The sequence below is a fragment of the Oncorhynchus kisutch genome, unplaced genomic scaffold (genome assembly GCF_002021735.2).
Source record: "Oncorhynchus kisutch isolate 150728-3 unplaced genomic scaffold, Okis_V2 scaffold2543, whole genome shotgun sequence".
NCBI classification, from domain to species: Eukaryota; Metazoa; Chordata; class Actinopteri; order Salmoniformes; family Salmonidae; genus Oncorhynchus; species Oncorhynchus kisutch.
In genome coordinates, this window is record NW_022264488.1 from 9,734 (window position 1) to 28,338 (window position 18,605).

The window sequence follows — 18,605 nt, forward strand, 5'->3', positions numbered from 1 at the left end:
AGAGAGAGAGAGAGAGAGACGCAGAGAGGAAGAGCGAGAGAGGAAGAGGGCAGAGAGACAGAGAGAGAGGGCAGAGAGAGAGAGAGACAGAGAGAGAGAGAGACAGAGAGTGAGTGAGAGAGAGTGAGAGAGAGGGAGAGAGACAGAGAGAGAGGAAGAGAGAGAGAGAGAGAGAGAGAGAGATAGGGCAGAGAGAGACAGAGAGAGAGAGAGAGAGACGGCAGAGAGAGAGAGAGATGGCAGAGAGACAGAGAGAGAGCGAGAGAGACAGAGAGAGAGAGAGAGAGAGAGAGAGAGACAGAGAGAGAGAGAGAGAGAGAGAGAGAGAGAGAGAGAGAAAGAGAGTGATAGAACACTGTGTGAGAGAGACAGAGACAGAGAGAGTGTGTGTGAGAGAGATAAGAGGAGGAGGAAAGGTCGGTTAGGGTTTTCCAGTAAATAATACTTTCACGTTCAACGGTCACTGGAGAAGAAACCACGTCTGCCGCTCGTCTAACAGAATACAGAATCCTTCACTGAGGGACGCTCAGGGATTATTACGGGGAATGGAGATTGTAATACTAGTTTCATTATTGTCTCTGTATTGTGACTTCACCGGTAAGTTAGACTTCTGGTCTCGTACAATGTTGTGATACAGGTGCTTGGTAAATTAGACTTCTGGTCTAGTACAACATTGTGATACAGGTGCTTGGTAAATTAGACTTCTGGTCTAGTACAATGTTGTGATACAGGTGCTTGGTAAGTTAGACTTCTGGTCTAGTATAACGTTGTGATACAGGTTCTTGGTAAATTACACTTCTGGTCTAGTACAACGTTGTGATACAGGTGCTTGGTAAGTTAGACTTCTGGTCTAGTACAACGTTGTGATACAGGTGCTTGGTAAGTTAGACTTCTGGTCTAGTACAATGTTGTGATACAGGTTCTTGGTAAATTAGACTTCTGGTCTAGTACAACGTTGTGATACAGGTGCTTGGTAAGTTAGACTTCTGGTCTAGTACAATGTTGTGATACAGGTGCTTGGTAAATTAGACTTCTGGTCTAGTACAATGTTGTGATACAGGTGCTTGGTAAATTAGACTTCTGGTCTAGTACAATGTTGTGATACAGGTGCTTGGTAAATTAGACTTCTGGTCTAGTACAATGTTGTGATACAGGTGCTTGGTAAATTAGACTTCTGGTCTAGTACAATGTTGTGATACAGGTGCTTGGTAAATTAGACTTCTGTTCTAGTACAATGTTGTGATACAGGTGCTTGGTAAATTAGACTTCTGGTCTAGTACAATGTTGTGATACAGGTGCTTGGTAAATTAGACTTCTGGTCTAGTACAATGTTGTGATACAGGTGCTTGGTAAATTAGATTTCTGGTCTAGTACAACATTGTGATACAGGTGCTTGGTAAATTAGACTTCTGGTCTAGTACAATGTTGTGATACAGGTGCTTGGTAAATTAGACTTCTGGTCTAGTACAACGTTGTGATACAGGTGCTTGGTAAGTTAGACTTCTGGTCTAGTACAACGTTGTGATACAGGTGCTTGGTAAATTAGACTTCTGGTCTCGTGTAACGTTGTGATACAGGTGCTTGGTAAATTAGACTTCTGGTCTCGTACAATGTTGTGATACAGGTGCTTGGTAAATTAGACTTCTGGTCTCGTGCAACGTTGTGATACAGGTGCTTGGTAAATTAGACTTCTGGTCTAGTACAACGTTGTGATACAGGTGCTTGGTAAATTAGACTTCTGGTCTCGTACAATGTTGTGATACAGGTGCTTGGTAAATTAGACTTCTGGTCTAGTACAATGTTGTGATACAGGTGCTTGGTAAGTTAGACTTCTGGTCTAGTACAATGTTGTGATACAGGTGCTTGGTAAATTACATTCTACTGAGGTAACATATGGAATTGTTCTAAGATGGTCGTACCATTGATCATTTAGCTATTTGATTTTAGGATTTTTGTAAGTACCCCCCCAAACAATATTTAAAAGGAAATACACATATTTAACCCCTTTTTTGGGTGGGGGGGGTGGGGGGGGCGACTTCTGGGTTATGGAGTGTAACATGTAGTTGATTAACATACAGATAGATATAAACATTAGACAATAATATCGTCCTGTTTGGTTTGAACAATAAAATCAACAATAACAGAACAATACCGTTTTAACTTGTCCTTGGTCTTCCAGATGCTGAGTGCCCGGTAATCAGTCCTGCCAGGCTGGTGGTGAAGTATGGAGACCCAGCCTCCTCTAACTGCAGCTCAGATACCCCTGTAGAGATGGGCTGGGAAGCCATCCAGGGAGGGACGAGTCTAACAGACAACAAGGTGAAGATCCTAAACTGGAGGGTGAACAGGTGAGAGAGGCAGACACAGTTGAGGGTGGATAGGTAAGAGAGGCAGACACAGCTGAGGGTGGACAGGTAAGAGAGGCAGACACAGCTGAGGGTGGATAGGTAAGAGAGGCAGACACAGCTGAGGGTGGACAGGTGAGAGAGGCAGACAGAGTAGAGATTTTTTTAAACCTTTTTAGTCTTTAAAGTAACATTGGCAGCTGGCGACTTTGTTGACGTTTGAACTTCAACTGTGTTATTGCCTTTATTTGCTATTTTATTTATTTATTTATTCAACATCTAGGGGAAAGCCTTCCCAGAAGACTGAAGGCTGTTATAGCAGCAATGTTCCAACATCTAGGGGAAAGCCTTCCCAGGAGACTGGAGGCTGTTATAGCAGCAATGTTCCAACATCTAGTGGAAAGCCTTCCCAGAAGACTGGAGGCTGTTATAGCAGCAATGTTCCAACATCTAGTGGAAAGCCTTCCCAGAAGACTGGAGGCTGTTATAGCAGCAATGTTCCAACATCTAGTGGAAAGCCTTCCCAGAAGACTGGAGGCTGTTATAGCAGCAATGTTCCAACATCTAGTGGAAAGCCTTCCCAGAAGACTGGAGGCTGTTATAGCAGCAATGTTCCAACATCTAGTGGAAAGCCTTCCCAGAAGACTGGAGGCTGTTATAGCAGCAATGTTCCAACATCTAGTGGAAAGCCTTCCCAGAAGACTGGAGGCTGTTATAGCAGCAATGTTCCAACATCTAGTGGAAAGCCTTCCCAGAAGACTGAAGGCTGTTATAGCAGCAATGTTTTAAGTGTTTAAATCAAGTTGGTTATTGTTTCAACTAAGGATTGCTGCTTTAAATAAAATGTGATTTGATTTGACAGTGTGACTGAATGGAATAGCAAACCTACCTGCTTCACAGAAGGAGGCCAGTGTCAGAAACAGCTGAACATCACAGTTTATAGTGAGTGACATCTCTCTCTCTTATCTTCTCTGGTGTTTCTGAATGTATTCTTAGTGTGGCTCTGCACTGTTTATCACTGTGTGTTTCCATTCCTCCACAGAGCTTCCAGACCGTGTCTCCATCAGCTACAGGAAGTACCCTGATCCGATGGTTGAGGGGCATCAGTACCTGCTGCAGTGTCTTGTCCAGAACATCGCTCCTATTGGGAGACTTAGGGTGACCTTCTACAAAGTCAGTGCCACTGGTGAACAGACAGAATTAGACACACAACAGAAATCCAAGGACAACATCAAGACACCAGAGAATGGGACCTACACCCTGGACTTCACCCCTGGTAGAGATGATGACGGGGCCCAGTTGTTGTGTTCGGCCATGTTGGATCTGGGACCAGAGGGACCCCAACCTCCTCCTGTAATGGACTCAAACCGCCTCAACACCAACGTGCACTGTGAGTCCTTCTGGTTCTCTGTCTATACACATTTAGTACAACCGTTAGTTAGATACCAGACGAGTCATGACGTTGACGGATGTTGTTTTCACTTCATTTTCTCTCATTAATCAACTTTCTCTCTCTCTCACACACACTCACTCACTCACTCACTTCCCCCCCCCAGACAAGCCTCAGATCACTAGTCCTGGATGTTTCTCCATGAGCATCACGGAGGGTGACACCCTATCACTTAACTGTAGAGCAAATGGTAACCCTGCCCCCTCCTACAATTGGTTGCTCTCCCATGCCGACCCCAACACCATGGAAGAGAGATCCGTAGTGACCATCACCAACATGGCCAAGTCTCACTCTGGAGAGTACACCTGCATCGCCAGAAACCCCCTGGGAAAAAGCACCTGTACTGTTAACGTGGAGGTCACAGGTGAGATGGATGGATGATTGGTTGGATGGTTCATTGACTGATTGGTTGGTTGGATGGATGATTGGTTGGATGGTTCATTGACTGATTGGTTGGATGGTTCATTGACTGATTGGTTGGATGGTTCATTGACTGATTGGTTGGTTGGATGGATGATTGGTTGGATGGTTCATTGACTGATTGGTTGGTTGGTTCATTGACTGATTGGTTGGTTGGATGGTTGATTGGTTGGATGGTTCATTGACTGATTGGTTGGTTGCGTGGAAAGTATTCAGACCCTTTGACTTTTTTCCAAATTGTGTCACTTTACAGCCATATTCTAAAATTGATTCAATTGTTCCCCCCCCCCCCCCCCCACACACAGAATACCCCATAATGACATACAAAAACAGGTTTTTAGACATTTTTGCAAATTTATAATAAATACAAAATGATATCACATTTCCATAAGTATTCAGAACCTTTACTCAGTACTTTGTTGAAGCACCTTTGGCAGCGATTACAGCCTCGAGTCTTCTTGGGTATGACGCTACACGCTTGGCACACCTGTATTTATTCTTGGGTATGACGGTACAAGCTTGGCACACCTGTATTTATTCTTGGGTATGACGGTACAAGCTTGGCACACCTCTATTTATTCTTGGGTATGACGGTACAAGCTTGGCACACCTGTATTTATTCTTGGGTATGACGGTACAAGCTTGGCACACCTGTATTTATTCTTGGGTATGACGGTACAACCTTGGCACACCTGTATTTATTCTTAGGTATGACGGTACAAGCTTGGCACACCTGTATTTATTCTTGGGTATGACGGTTCAAGCTTGGCACACCTGTATTTATTCTTGGGTATGACGGTACAAGCTTGGCACACCTGTATTTATTCTTGGGTATGACGGTACAAGCTTGGCACACCTGTATTTGGGCTCCCGAGTGGTGCAGCGGTCTAAGGCATCTCAGTGCAAAAAGCGTCACTACAGTCTCTGGTTCGTATTGTTAGGTTCTAAATCTCAGAGTGAAAAACTCAACAAACATTTATGAAAGTTCAACCAAGTTTATTTCGCCCAGAGAGTCAATACATCTGCATTCAGACAACACATGTTTACAAGGCCTGATTGGTGGAGTGCTGCAGAGATGGTTGTCCTTCTGGAAGGTTCTCCCATCTCCACAGAGGAATTCTTGGGCTTTTTCAGAGTGACCATCGGGTTCTTGGTTACCTCCCCAACCAAGGCCCTTCTCCCCTGATTGCTCAGTTTGGCCGGGCGGCCAGCTCTAGGAAGAGTCTTGGTGGACTCCAATCGAGTTGTAGAAACGTCTCAAGGATGATCAGTGGAAACAGGATGCACCTGAGTTCAATTTCGAGTCTCATAGCAAAGTGTCCAAATACTTATGTAAATAAGGTATTTCTGTTTTTCATTTTTAATAAGTATTAAAAAATATATTTAAACTGTTTTGGCTTTGTCATTATGGGGTATTGTGTGTAGATTGATGAGGATATTTTGATGAGGATATATTTTTTATTGAATCCATTTTAGAATAAGGCTGTAACATAAAGTGTAACATACCAAAATATATCATAACAAAATGTGGAAAAGTCAAGGGATCTGAATACTTCCTGAATTCACTGCATCTCCCTTCCTCTCCTCCTCCTCTCTGCCCCATCTGCATCTCCCTTCCTCTCCTCCTCCTCCTCCTCTCCTCCTCCTCCCCTCTGCATCTTCCTCTCCTCTCTTTCTACTCTCCTACCCTGTAGTGAACTACCTGCCCATCATTGCAGGGCTGACTGCAGCTGTGGTGGTGATCCTCTTGGTCTCCTGTTTCATCTACTCCTGGCCACCCCACAGAGCCTGGTTCCTCTCTAGGTTTCTTCCTAGGTTTTGGCCTTTCTAGGGAGTTTTTCCTAGCCACCGTGCTTCTACACCTGCATTGCTTGCTGTTTGGGGTTTTAGGCTGGGTTTCTGTACCCCACTTTGAGATATCAGCTGATGTACGAAGGGCTATATAAATACATTTGATTTGAGTTTAGAACACATTCTTACTACAAACCCGGATGACGCTGGGCCAATTGTGCGCAACCACTTCCGGTTGTGATACAGCCTGGAATCGAACCAGGTCTGTAGTGACGCTTCTATCAATGAGATGCAGTGCCTTTAGACCGGACCTCATTTCAAAATAGGCTACATGTCATATTAAACAGCATATAAACACTAAATTGGTCAGGAGCCTGAGAAGGAACCAAAATGAATGATTTAAGCTAGATTATTTCAATTATTTCCAGGCTATAGCCTACAAAGAAATACATTGTGAAGCATTTACCAGTGCAACACAGTAGCCTGGTAGGGACCAGAGTATGTGAGCGATGCTGAAACAGAGCAGAGCGTGCTCAATTGGACTGGATCGTGGAGCGAGATGTTAGGTTACATACGGGGTGCCATTGTTTTTTCTTTTCAGATATAGCAGTTGTTACACGCTGACTACATGAAACATCCACAACTAAAGAATCATTGTGGAATCTTAAAAGACACTTATTCCAAAAGTATGACGGTGTACTTACTACGTGCTTTAGTACACCATGCTAAACGAAAGGAAACGAGGTGGGGAGATAACGAAGTGTGTCATTGTAGCAAAGTATTTATAAACAATCTGATATCTTAAACGTTTCGTTCATTTTCGTTATATTATTTATACAATAGGCCATAATTGATTTTGGCCCAATAGGCCTGGCATATTCCCACGTTTAAGGAGCTTTCCGTTTTGATTGGGCCATTTTGCCTAAAAACCTTTAGGCCTACATATAGATTTTTTTTGTAACAGTTCTGCCTAGGGTGGCCAAATATATGAAACGCCGTTTGGGTCTTTGCATGCCAAACAAATATACATGTCAAATAACACTATAACACTACAATAACAATAACTACAATAACAATAACTACAATAACACTACAATTAGCTTGTTGACCAATCAGGACCTGAAAATGCGTTCATTTTTTAAAACGTAGTTATTACACATTGATTACACAATCACTACTTCATATGTCACAACGATTCATCGTTACGTAGTGTTATGATGCTGGTAAAGTTGTCTCGCGCACCTACAGTGGCGGTCATAAAAAAAAGCTAGCTAGCTCATGGATGCAAACAATGTTCTTCCCCAAAAACATAGCAAAACGACATAATTTGTTTCAGTAGTTATATAGTTAGCTAGGTGTCATCATCTAAAATAACCCTAATTTATAAGACAGTTCATATTTGATTAATGGTGTTCGGACCCATCTATGTGAAGCGAGCCACAATAAGGATTAGCTAAATAGTGGAATTTGCGGTTAGCCTTCAAAATAAAAGTATGTAATTGACAGTGATGCAAATGAATACAAATTGTAGAATTATGCCATAATTGAATAGATCATGCTAAACGAGGTTGGAATGTTGTTTTATAAAATCCACAAAGACAATCATTTGTTAATTTGACAGAAATCTGTTGAAATCACACTGGATGTATTAGACTTTAGAATTGCATTAGGGGACATACTTATTTCACTGTACAGCCTTACCTATGGAGTGTGGCTCAATGACATGGGGTATCAGTCTACTCAGTGACACCCAGAGAACATTAGTGTCGTAGCTCTTATTGTGGGACTCTGAAATAACTGTGAATAGAGACACATTTACTGTCAACCTACGTGTATTGAACACTATTCCTGAGGAAAAACACTGTGTGGATGTTTTGGAGTCTGATAACTCTGACGAGGATGTTGGGAAGAAATATATATTGGGTATTGATTGAGTAGACTGATACCCCATTTCATTGATCCCCAATCCTGAAGTAAAGCTGTACAGGGCAATGTGAATGTCAATACACACAACAGGCTGACTGGGGAGGTGATTTCACACAGTCACAGGTGCTTGGTAAATTAGACTTCTGTTCTAGTACAACGTTGTGATACAGGTGCTTGGTAAATTAGACTTCTGGTCTAGTACAACGTTGTGATACAGGTGCTTGGTAAATTAGACTTCTGGTCTCGTGCAACGTTGTGATACAGGTGCTTGGTAAATTAGACTTCTGGTCTCGTGCAACGTTGTGATACAGGTGCTTGGTAAATTACATTCTACTGAGGTAACATATGGAATTGTTCTAAGACGGTCGTACCATTGATCATTTACCTATTTGATTTTAGGATTTTGTAATTATCCCCCCAAAATATTTAAAAGGCCATTTATATATTAAATGTTTCACACATATTTAACCCCTTTTCTTTGTTGGCACGAAACTACCTCCATTCATTCATTTATTTATTTATTTATTTATTTATTCTTGAGTCTCATCTTTCCAGTCTTTCCCAGCCTAATTGCCATGACCTCACTCCCAGATGGTGTCTCAGAGAGAGTTGGGAGTTGCAATTTTCAACAGGACAAATATAAGAATGTATTTTTATCTATGTAAAAACTTTTCTTTTGAAATCATGTAAGTTTCCCCTATTGTCCTGTAGGTGGTGCTGTTGTTTCACATTCACAATACAGTTAGTGGAGTTTAGTGTGTTGTTAGCCCACAGTGCTCTGGTGGAAGGTAATGCACTATAGAGAGAAAAGGAGCCAGTCAAGAGGATTTGGACACAGCCAAGGGTGGTCAGTGCCAAAGCCGAGGCTTGTCAATACCAAAGCAAAGGGTGGTCACTACCAAAGCCGAGGCTTGTCAATACCAAAGCCGAGGGTTTGTCAGTACCAAAGCCGAGGGTTGTTACTACCAAAGCCAAAGGTGGTCACTACCAAAGCCGAGGGTTGTCAATACCAAAGCCAAGGGTTGTCAATACCAAAGCCGAGGTGGTCACTACCAAAGGCCAAGGTTATTCAATACTCAGTACCAAGGGTTGTAAATTACCAAATGGCTCCCTATTCCCTACATACTACTTTTAACCAGAGCTTTAACTTTGTCTGTTTCATGCCTCACTCTGCCTCTCCACTCCCAGCAGCAGCAGTCCTGTTGTTTCTGATGGATGGAAACTGTGTATCTGTGTCTGTAATTACCCTTCTGATAAGAAACCATCTAGCAAATTGGGGGAGATGAAACAATGGTGCACCATTCATTTTCAATGAAGGGAAGCGAAATGGGCAGGGGACCTGAAATGATGGTGAAGCTAGCGACATGAGGGTGAAGCTAGCGACATGAGGGTGAAGCTAGCGACATGACGGTGAAGCTAGCGACATGAGGGTTAAGCTAGCGACATGAGGGTGAATCTAGCGACATGAGGGTGAATCTAGCTAGCAACATGAGGGTGAAGCTAGCGACATGAGGGTGAAGCTAGCGACATGAGGGTGAAGCTAGCGACATGACGGTGAAGCTAGCGACATGACGGTGAAGCTAGCGACAAAATACTTATTTTCCACCATAATTACAATGTGATTTTCTGGATTTTTTTCCTCATTTTGTCTGTCATAGTTGAAGTGTACCTATGATGAAAATTACAGGCCTCTCTCATCTTTTTAAGTGGGAGAACTTGTACAATTGGTGGCTGACTAAATACTTTTTTACCCCACTGTATATGGCACCCTTTCATAAACCCTGATTGATGAATGTCAATCAGATCATTCAAGCAAGACTTTAACCTTTTGACGAAGATTAAGGCTATGAGTTTGTAGTCGTTATTTAGGAGTGTGATTGGACCCCAATGATCAATATTTAAGAGATCCTTGTGTGGTTTGGGTATAAGAGTAATAACTCCTTGCTTCAGAGAGGCAGGTAGTTCTTCTTTTTTTATAGCCTCCTTAAAGGTTTCAAGTAAAAAATGGTGCTATTTCATGTCCAGAGTTATAAAAACATATTGGTCAGGCTTGTTTTTTTTTAGGAGCATTGTCCAACCTGTTAGGTGCATAATCCTAACAGGGTGGAACCTAACAGGGTGGACATTTGGAGCCCAAATTAGACACTTGAACAGGATTTTTACTTCTCTATCAAACATATTTTAACAAGTTTATGAGTGGGACTAACAACATGAAACATGGAAAAATAGATCAAACTGAGTGTTTATATGTATGTAGCATTACACCGTGGTTTTTCCACCACAGAAATGATGACACTTCCTGAATGTGGTGTCATTGTAGGAAGGGGTTGTTTTCCCACCACAGAAATGATGACACTTCCTGAATGTGGTGTCATTGCAGGAAGGGGTGGTTTTCCCACCACAGAAATGATGACACTTCCTGAATGTGGTGTCATTGTAGGAAGGGGTTGTTTTCCCACCACATAAATGATGACACTTCCTGAATGTGGTGTCATTGTAGGAAGGGGTTGTTTTCCCAAATGATGACACTTCCTGAATGTGGTGTCATTGTAGGAAGGGGTTGATTTCCCAACACAGAAATGATGACACTTCCTGAATGTGGTGTCATTGTAGGAAGGGGTTGTTTTCCCAAATGATGACACTTCCTGAATGTGGTGTCATTGCAGGAAGGGGTGGTTTTCCCACCACATAAATGATGACACTTCCTGAATGTGGTGTCATTGTAGGAAGGGGTGTTTTCCCAAATGATGACACTTCCTGAATGTGGTGTCATTGTAGGAAGGGGTTGTTTTCCCAACACAGAAATGATGACACTTCCTGAATGTGGTGTCATTGAAGGAAGGGGTTGTTTTCCCACCACAGAAATGATGACACTTCCTGAATGTGGTGTCATTGAAGGAAGGGGTTGTTTTCCCAACACAGAAATGATGACACTTCCTGAATGTGGTGTCATTGTAGGAAGGGGTTGTTTTCCCACCACAGAAATGATGACACTTCCTGAATGTGGTGTCATTGTAGGAAGGGGTTGTTTTCCCAAATGATGACACTTCCTGAATGTGGTGTCATTGTAGGAAGGGGTTGTTTTCCCACCACATAAATGATGACACTTCCTGAATGTGGTGTCATTGTAGGAAGGGGTTGTTTTCCCAACACAGAAATGATGACACTTCCTGAATGTGGTGTCATTGTAGGAAGGGGTTGTTTTCCCAAATGATGACACTTCCTGAATGTGGTGTCATTGCAGGAAGGGGTTGTTTTCCCACCACAGAAATGATGACACTTCCTGAATGTGGTGTCATTGTAGGAAGGGGTTGTTTTCCCAAATGATGACACTTCCTGAATGTGGTGTCATTGTAGGAAGGGGTTGTTTTCCCAACACAGAAATGATGACACTTCCTGAATGTGGTGTCATTGAAGGAAGGGGTTGTTTTCCCACCACAGAAATGATGACACTTCCTGAATGTGGTGTCATTGAAGGAAGGGGTTGTTTTCCCACCACAGAAATGATGACACTTCCTGAATGTGGTGTCATTGTAGGAAGGGGTTGTTTTCCCACCACAGAAATGATGACACTTCCTGAATGTGGTGTCATTGCAGGAAGGGGTTGTTTTCCCACCACAGAAATGATGACACTTCCTGAATGTGGTGTCATTGTAGGAAGGGGTTGTTTTCCCACCACAGAAATGATGACACTTCCTGAATGTGGTGTCATTGTAGGAAGGGGTTGTTTTCCCAAATGATGACACTTCCTGAATGTGGTGTCATTGCAGGAAGGGTTGGTTTTCCCACCACAGAAATGATGACACTTCCTGAATGTGGTTGTCATTGTAGGAAGGGGTTGTTTTCCCAAATGATGACACTTCCTGAATGTGGTGTCATTGTAGGAAGGGGTTGTTTTCCCAACACAGAAATGATGACACTTCCTGAATGTGGTGTCATTGAAGGAAGGGGTTGTTTTCCCACCAAAGAAATGATGACACTTCCTGAATGTGGTGTCATTGTAGGAAGGGGTTGTTTTCCCACCACAGAAATGATGACACTTCCTGAATGTGGTGTCATTGTAGGAAGGGGTTGTTTTCCCACCACAGAAATGATGACACTTCCTGAATGTGGTGTCATTGCAGGAAGGGGTTGTTTTCCCACCACAGAAATGATGACACTTCCTGAATGTGGTGTCATTGTAGGAAGGGGTTGTTTTTCCCACCACAGAAATGATGACACTTCCTGAATGTGGTGTCATTGTAGGAAGGGGTTGTTTTCCCACCACAGAAATGATGACACTTCCTGAATGTGGTGTCATTGTAGGAAGGGGTTGTTTTCCACCACAGAAATGATGACACTTCCTGAATGTGGTGTCATTGCAGGAAGGGGTTGTTTTCCCACCACAGAAATGATGACACTTCCTGAATGTGGTGTCATTGTAGGAAGGGGTTGTTTTCTCACCACAGAAATGATGACCCTTCCTGAATGTGGTGTCATTGTAGGAAGGGGTTGTTTTCCCACCACAGAAATGATGACACTTCCTGAATGTGGTGTCATTTGTAGGAAGGGGTTGTTTTTCCACCACAGAAATGATGACACTTCCTGAATGTGGTGTCATTGTAGGAAGGGGTTGTTTTCCCACCACAGAAATGATGACACTTCCTGAATGTGGTGTCATTGTAGGAAGGGGTTGTTTTCCCACCACAGAAATGATGACACTTCCTGAATGTGGTGTCATTGTAGGAAGGGATTGTTTTCCCACCACAGAAATGATGACACTTCCTGAATGTGGTGTCATTGCAGGAAGGGGTTGTTTTTCTTAAATGGAGAATAATAACAGACTGATAGCGTGGAAAGTGATTTCAGGGACACGGAAAATCTTTAAATAATAATAAATACAATAATCATGAAAATAAAACGTCATTTATGAGAGAAAATTGAACTAGAAATATAAAATGATGAAGAGAGACTTTAAATATGTTATTATTTTAAGACTTATATTTCTCGTGGAAGTTGATGAATAACATCCAGTGATAGAAAACTCCTACATCCACAAAAACATGTTTTTTTTTCAAAATGCATAACATTTCCCTTTCAAGTTTTTTAAAAAGGTAATAGACACCCGACCTTGTATTTAAAACATTTTGAAATCCACATTTTATACGAAATAAAACGTGATATTTCCTGGGCACAGAAAACACCGCATCTCAGCATTGACGTGACTAGCTGGTAGCTGCTTAGCTGTGAAGAGCGTTGGCCCAGCAACGGAGAGGTGGTTGGTTCGGATTCCTGAGTCGGCAAGGAGAAACAAATCTACTGTTCTATCATTGAGCAAGGCATTTTGTCCCCCAACAGCACCTGCTCCCCAGGCACTGATGACATGGATGTGATTAAAGCAGCCCCCCTTTCACCTCTCTGATTCAGAGGAAAAACACATTTCGGTTGAATGCGTTCAGTTGTGCAACTGACTAAGGTAGGCTTCGTTGTAAATAAGAATTAGTTTCTTAACTGACTTGCCCATTTACGTAAAGGATGCATCCCTTTCCCCAAAGGGCATTGGCCACTCAGGCTGACCACTAGAAAACACGGCTATTATGGTAAAACCTTGCTTGATCAGCTGATCAAACTTTCTCCAGCTAGCAGCTTTGTGGGAGCTGATTTGAATGGCCATTGCGGTAGCTGGTTGATGAAGCTGAACCGCACCAAAGTTACGAGACTGTTGTAAGTGATCAGCATGTATCTGACTCTGACAGCCGGTGACGTTGTAACGTTTGGCCAACGTGATGACGTCGCAGCTGGAAACAGTCAGCTGTGCTGCAGAACTCAGCGCACTTATCAGGACAGAACAGAAACGGCCTTATCATGAAACTCATTGTGCTATTAGCTAGAATTTCACTACACCAGCTACAACTGGCGTTGTTAGCATCCCTTTCGTTTGATATATGGATTGATTTTAAGACCCGTTCAGCCAGTATGCAGTAAGCAGACACTGGCTAGGGAGCTCATTTTCGTGCACATTCGATTTCGATACAACCACAAAACACCTTAGCTAGATGTAGCATTAGGTAGAGAAGACTTGCTCATTTAAAAAAGGTTTATTATAGCTTTTGGTAAGATGAACTATTTTGAGGATTCAGTGGACGATTAGGACAGCCTATTGTACCCATGAGTGTTTTGCCGAGTTATCACACAGATCAGTGCAGACCTGAGACAGTGTGGGTTACAGAGGAGTTCTGTTTCTGTTAGAAAGAAGAGCCAGAAACCCGTTGTAACCCCCTAACTGGGGAAGAGAGAGAGAGGCAGAGAGAGAGAGACAGAGAGGGCAGAGAGAGAGACAGAGAGAGAGAGAGAGTGAGTGAGAGAGAGAGAGGGAGAGAGACGAGACAGAGGAGGAGGAAGAGAGAGAGAGAGACAGAGAGTGAGTGAGAGAGAGAGAGGGAGAGAGACAGAGAGAGAGGAAGAGAGAGAGAGAGGGCAGAGAGAGTAGGAGAGAGAGAGGGCAGAGAGAGAGAGACAGAGAGTGAGTGAGAGAGAGGGAGAGAGAGAGAGAGAGAGAGGAAGAGAGAGAGAGAGGGCAGAGAGAGACAGAGAGAGAGAGAGAGAGACGGCACAGAGAGACAGAGAGAGATGGCAGAGAGACACAGAGAGAGGGCAGAGAGAGAGAGAGAGACAGAGAGTGAGTGAGAGAGAGAGAGTGAGAGAGAGGAGAGAGACAGAGAGAGAGAAGAGAGAGAGAGAGAGAGAGACAGAGAGAGAGAGAGAACGGCAGAGAGAGACACAGAGAGAGAGAGAGATGGCAGAGAGACAGAGAGAGAGGGCAGAGAGAGAGAGAAGAGACAGAGAGTGAGTGAGAGAGAGAGTGGAGAGAGAGGGAGAGAGACAGAGAGAGAGGAAGAGAGAGAGAGAGAGGGAGAGAGAGGGCAGAGAGAGACAAGAGATAGAGAGAGAGAGAGACGGCAGAGAGGAAGAGCGAGAGAGGAAGAGGGCAAGAGACAGAGAGAGAGGGCAAGAGAGAGAGAGACAGAGAGAGAGAGAGACAGAGAGTGAGTGAGAGAGAGTGAGAGAGAGGGAGAGAGACAGAGAGAGAGGAAGAGAGAGAGAGAGAGAGAGAGAGAGATAGGGCAGAGAGAGACAGAGAGAGAGAGAGAGAGACGGCAGAGAGAGAGAGAGATGGCAGAGAGACAGAGAGAGAGCGAGAGAGACAGAGAGAGAGAGAGAGAGAGAGAGAGAGACAGAGAGAGAGAGAGAGAGAGAGAGAGAGAGAGAGAGAGAAAGAGAGTGATAGAACACTGTGTGAGAGAGACAGAGACAGAGAGAGTGTGTGTGAGAGAATAAGAGGAGGATGAAAGGTCGGTTAGGGTTTTCCATTAAAAAAATAATACTTCACGTTCAACGGTCACTGGAGAAGAACCACGTCTGCCGCTCGTCTAACAGAATACAGATCCTTCACTGAGGGACGCTCAGGGATTATTACGGGAAATGGAGATTGTAATACTAGTTTCATTATTGTCTCTGTATTGTGACTTCACCGGTAAGTTAGACTTCTGGTCTCGTACAATGTTGTGATACAGGTGCTTGGTAAATTAGACTTCTGGTCTAGTACAACATTGTGATACAGGTGCTTGGTAAATTAGACTTCTGGTCTAGTACAATGTTGTGATACAGGTGCTTGGTAAGTTAGAACTTCTGGTCTAGTATAACGTTGTGATACAGGTTCTTGGTAATTACACTTCTGGTCTAGTACAACGTGTGATACAGGTGCTTGGTAAGTTCGACTTCTGGTCTAGTACAACGTTGTGATACAGTGCTTGGTAAGTTAGACTTCTGGTCTAGTACAATGTTGTGATACAGGTTCTTGGTAAATTAGACTTCTGGTCTAGTACAACGTTGTGATACAGGTGCTTGGTAAGTTAGACTTCTGTCTAGTACAATTTGTGATACAGGTGCTTGGTAATTAACTTCTGGTCTAGTACAATGTTGTGATACAGGTGCTTGGTAAATTAGACTTCTGGTCTAGTACAATGTTGTGATACAGGTGCTTGGTAAATTAGACTCTGGTCTAGTACAATGTTGTGATACAGGTGCTTGGTAAATTAGACTTCTGGTCTAGTACAATGTTGTGATACAGGTGCTTGGTAAATTAGACTTCTGTTCTAGTACAATGTTGTGATACAGGTGCTTGGTAATTTAGACTTCTGGTCTAGTACAATGTGTGATACAGTTGCTTGGTAAATTAGACTTCTGGTCTAGTACAATGTTGTGATACAGGTGCTTGGTAAATTAGATTTCTGGTCTAGTACAACATTGTGATACAGGTGCTTGGTAAATTAGACTTCTGGTCTAGTACAATGTTGTGATACAGGTGCTTGGTAATTTACTTCTGGTCTGTACAACGTTGTGATACAGGTGCTTGGTAAGTTAGACTTCTGGTCTAGTACAACGTTGTGATACAGTGCTTGGTAAATTAGACTTCTGGTCTCGTGTAACTTGTGATACAGGTGCTTGGTAAATTAGACTTCTGGTCTCGTACAATGTTGTGATACAGGGGGCTTGGTAAATTAGACTTCTGGTCTCGTGCAACGTTGTGATACAGGTGCTTGGTAAATTAGACTTCTGGTCTAGTACAACGTTGTGATACAGGTGCTTGGTAAATTAGACTTCTGGTCTCGTACAATGTTGTGATACAGGTGCTTGGTAAATTAGACTTCTGGTCTAGTACAATGTTGTGATACAGGTGCTTGGTAAGTTAGACTTCTGGTCTAGTACAATGTGTGATACAGGTGCTTGGTAAATTACATTCTACTGAGGTAACATATGGAATTGTTCTAAGATGGTCGTACCATTGATCATTTAGCTATTTGATTTTAGGATTTTTGTAAGTACCCCCCCAAACAATATTTAAAAGGAAATACACATATTTAACCCCTTTTTTTGGGTGGGGGGGGTGGGGGGGCGACTTCCTGGGTTATGGAGTGTAACATGTAGTTGATTAACATACAGATAGATATAAACTTAGACAATAATATCGTCCTGTTTGGTTTGAACAATAAATCAACAATAACAGAACAATACCGTTTTTAACTTGTTTCTTGGTCTTCCAGATGCTGAGTGCCCGTAATCCAGTCCTGCCAGGCTGGTGGTGAAGTATGGAGACCCAGCCTCCTCTAACTGCAGCTCAGATACCCCTGTAGAGATGGGCTGGGAAGCCATCCAGGGAGGGACGAGTCTAACAGACAACAAGGTGAAGATCCTAAACTGGAGGGTGAACAGGTGAGAGAGGCAGACACAGTTTGAGGGTGGATAGGTAAGAGAGGCAGACACAGCTGAGGGGGTGGACAGTAAGAGAGGCAGACACAGCTGAGGGTGGATAGGTAAGAGAGGCAGACACAGCTGAGGTGGACAGGTGAGAGAGGCAGACAGAGTAGAGATTTTTTTAAACCTTTTTAGTCTTTTAAAGTAACATTGGCAGCTGGCGACTTTGTTGACGTTTGAACTTCAACTGTGTTATTGCCTTTTATTTGCTATTTTATTTATTTATTTATTCAACATCTAGGGGAAAGCCTTCCCAGAGACTGAAGGCTGTTTATAGCAGCAATGTTCCAACATCTAGGGGAAAGCCTTCCCAGGAGACTGGAGGCTGTTATAGCAGCAATGTTTCCAACATCTAGTGGAAAGCCTTCCCAGAAGACTGGAGGCGTTATAGCAGCAATGTTCCAACATCTAGTGGAAAGCCTTCCCAGAAGACTGGAGGCTGTTATAGCAGCAATGTTCCAACATCTAGTGGAAAGCCTTCCCAGAAGACTGAGGCTGTTATAGCAGCAATGTTCCAACATCTAGTGGAAAGCCTTCCCAGAAGACTGGAGGCTGTTATAGCAGCAATGTTCCAACATCTAGTGGAGCCTTCCCAGAAGACTGGAGGCTGTTATAGCAGCAATGTTCCAACATCTAGTGGAAAGCCTTCCCAGAAGACTGGAGGCTGTTATCAGCGCAATGTTCCAACATCTAGTGGAAAGCCTTCCCAGAAGACTGAAGGCTGTTATAGCAGCAATGTTTTAAGTGTTTAAAATCAAGTTGTTATTGTTTCACTAAGGATTGCTGCTTTAAATAAAATGTGATTTGATTTGACAGTGTGACTGAATGGAATAGCAACCTACCTGCTTCACAGAAGGAGGCCAGTGTCAGAAACAGCTGAACATCACAGTTTATAGTGAGTACATCTCTCTCTCTTATCTTCTCTGGTGTTTCTGAATGTATTCTTAGTGTGGCTCTGCACTGTTTATCACTGTGTGTTTCCATTCCTCCACAGGCTTCCAGACCGTGTCTCCATCAGCTACAGGAAGTACCCTGATCCGATGGTTGAGGGCATCAGTACCTGCTGCAGGTCTTGTCCAGAACATCGCTCCTATTGGGAGACTTAGGGTGACCTTCTACAAAGTCAGTGTCCACTGGTGAACAACAGAATTAGACACAAACACGAAATCCAAGCAAACATCAACCCAGAGAATGTGACCTACACCCTGGACTTCACCCCTGGTAGAGATGATGACGGGGCCCAGTTGTTTGTGTTCGGCCATGTTGGATCTGGGACCAGAGGGACCCCCAACCTCCCTGTAATGGACTCAAACCCCGCCTCAACAACAACGTGCACTGTGAGTCCTTCTGGTTCTCTGTCTATACACATTTAGTACAAC

At 43.2% G+C, this 18,605-nt stretch overlaps 1 protein-coding gene across 1 annotated transcript; it reads left to right on the top strand.

Annotated features, from left to right (window-relative positions):
* Positions 1 to 371: 371 nt before the first annotated feature.
* On the top strand, positions 372 to 7,611 carry LOC116370432 (cell adhesion molecule 4-like). The gene is made up of 6 exons (XM_031819756.1): positions 372 to 597; positions 2,180 to 2,348; positions 3,208 to 3,287; positions 3,388 to 3,735; positions 3,902 to 4,159; positions 5,910 to 7,611. Exons 1-6 carry the CDS (start codon positions 546 to 548, stop codon positions 6,044 to 6,046), a joined length of 1,044 nt encoding a protein of 347 aa, XP_031675616.1. The 5' UTR covers positions 372 to 545; the 3' UTR covers positions 6,047 to 7,611.
* The last annotated feature ends 10,994 nt before the right edge of the window (positions 7,612 to 18,605 follow it).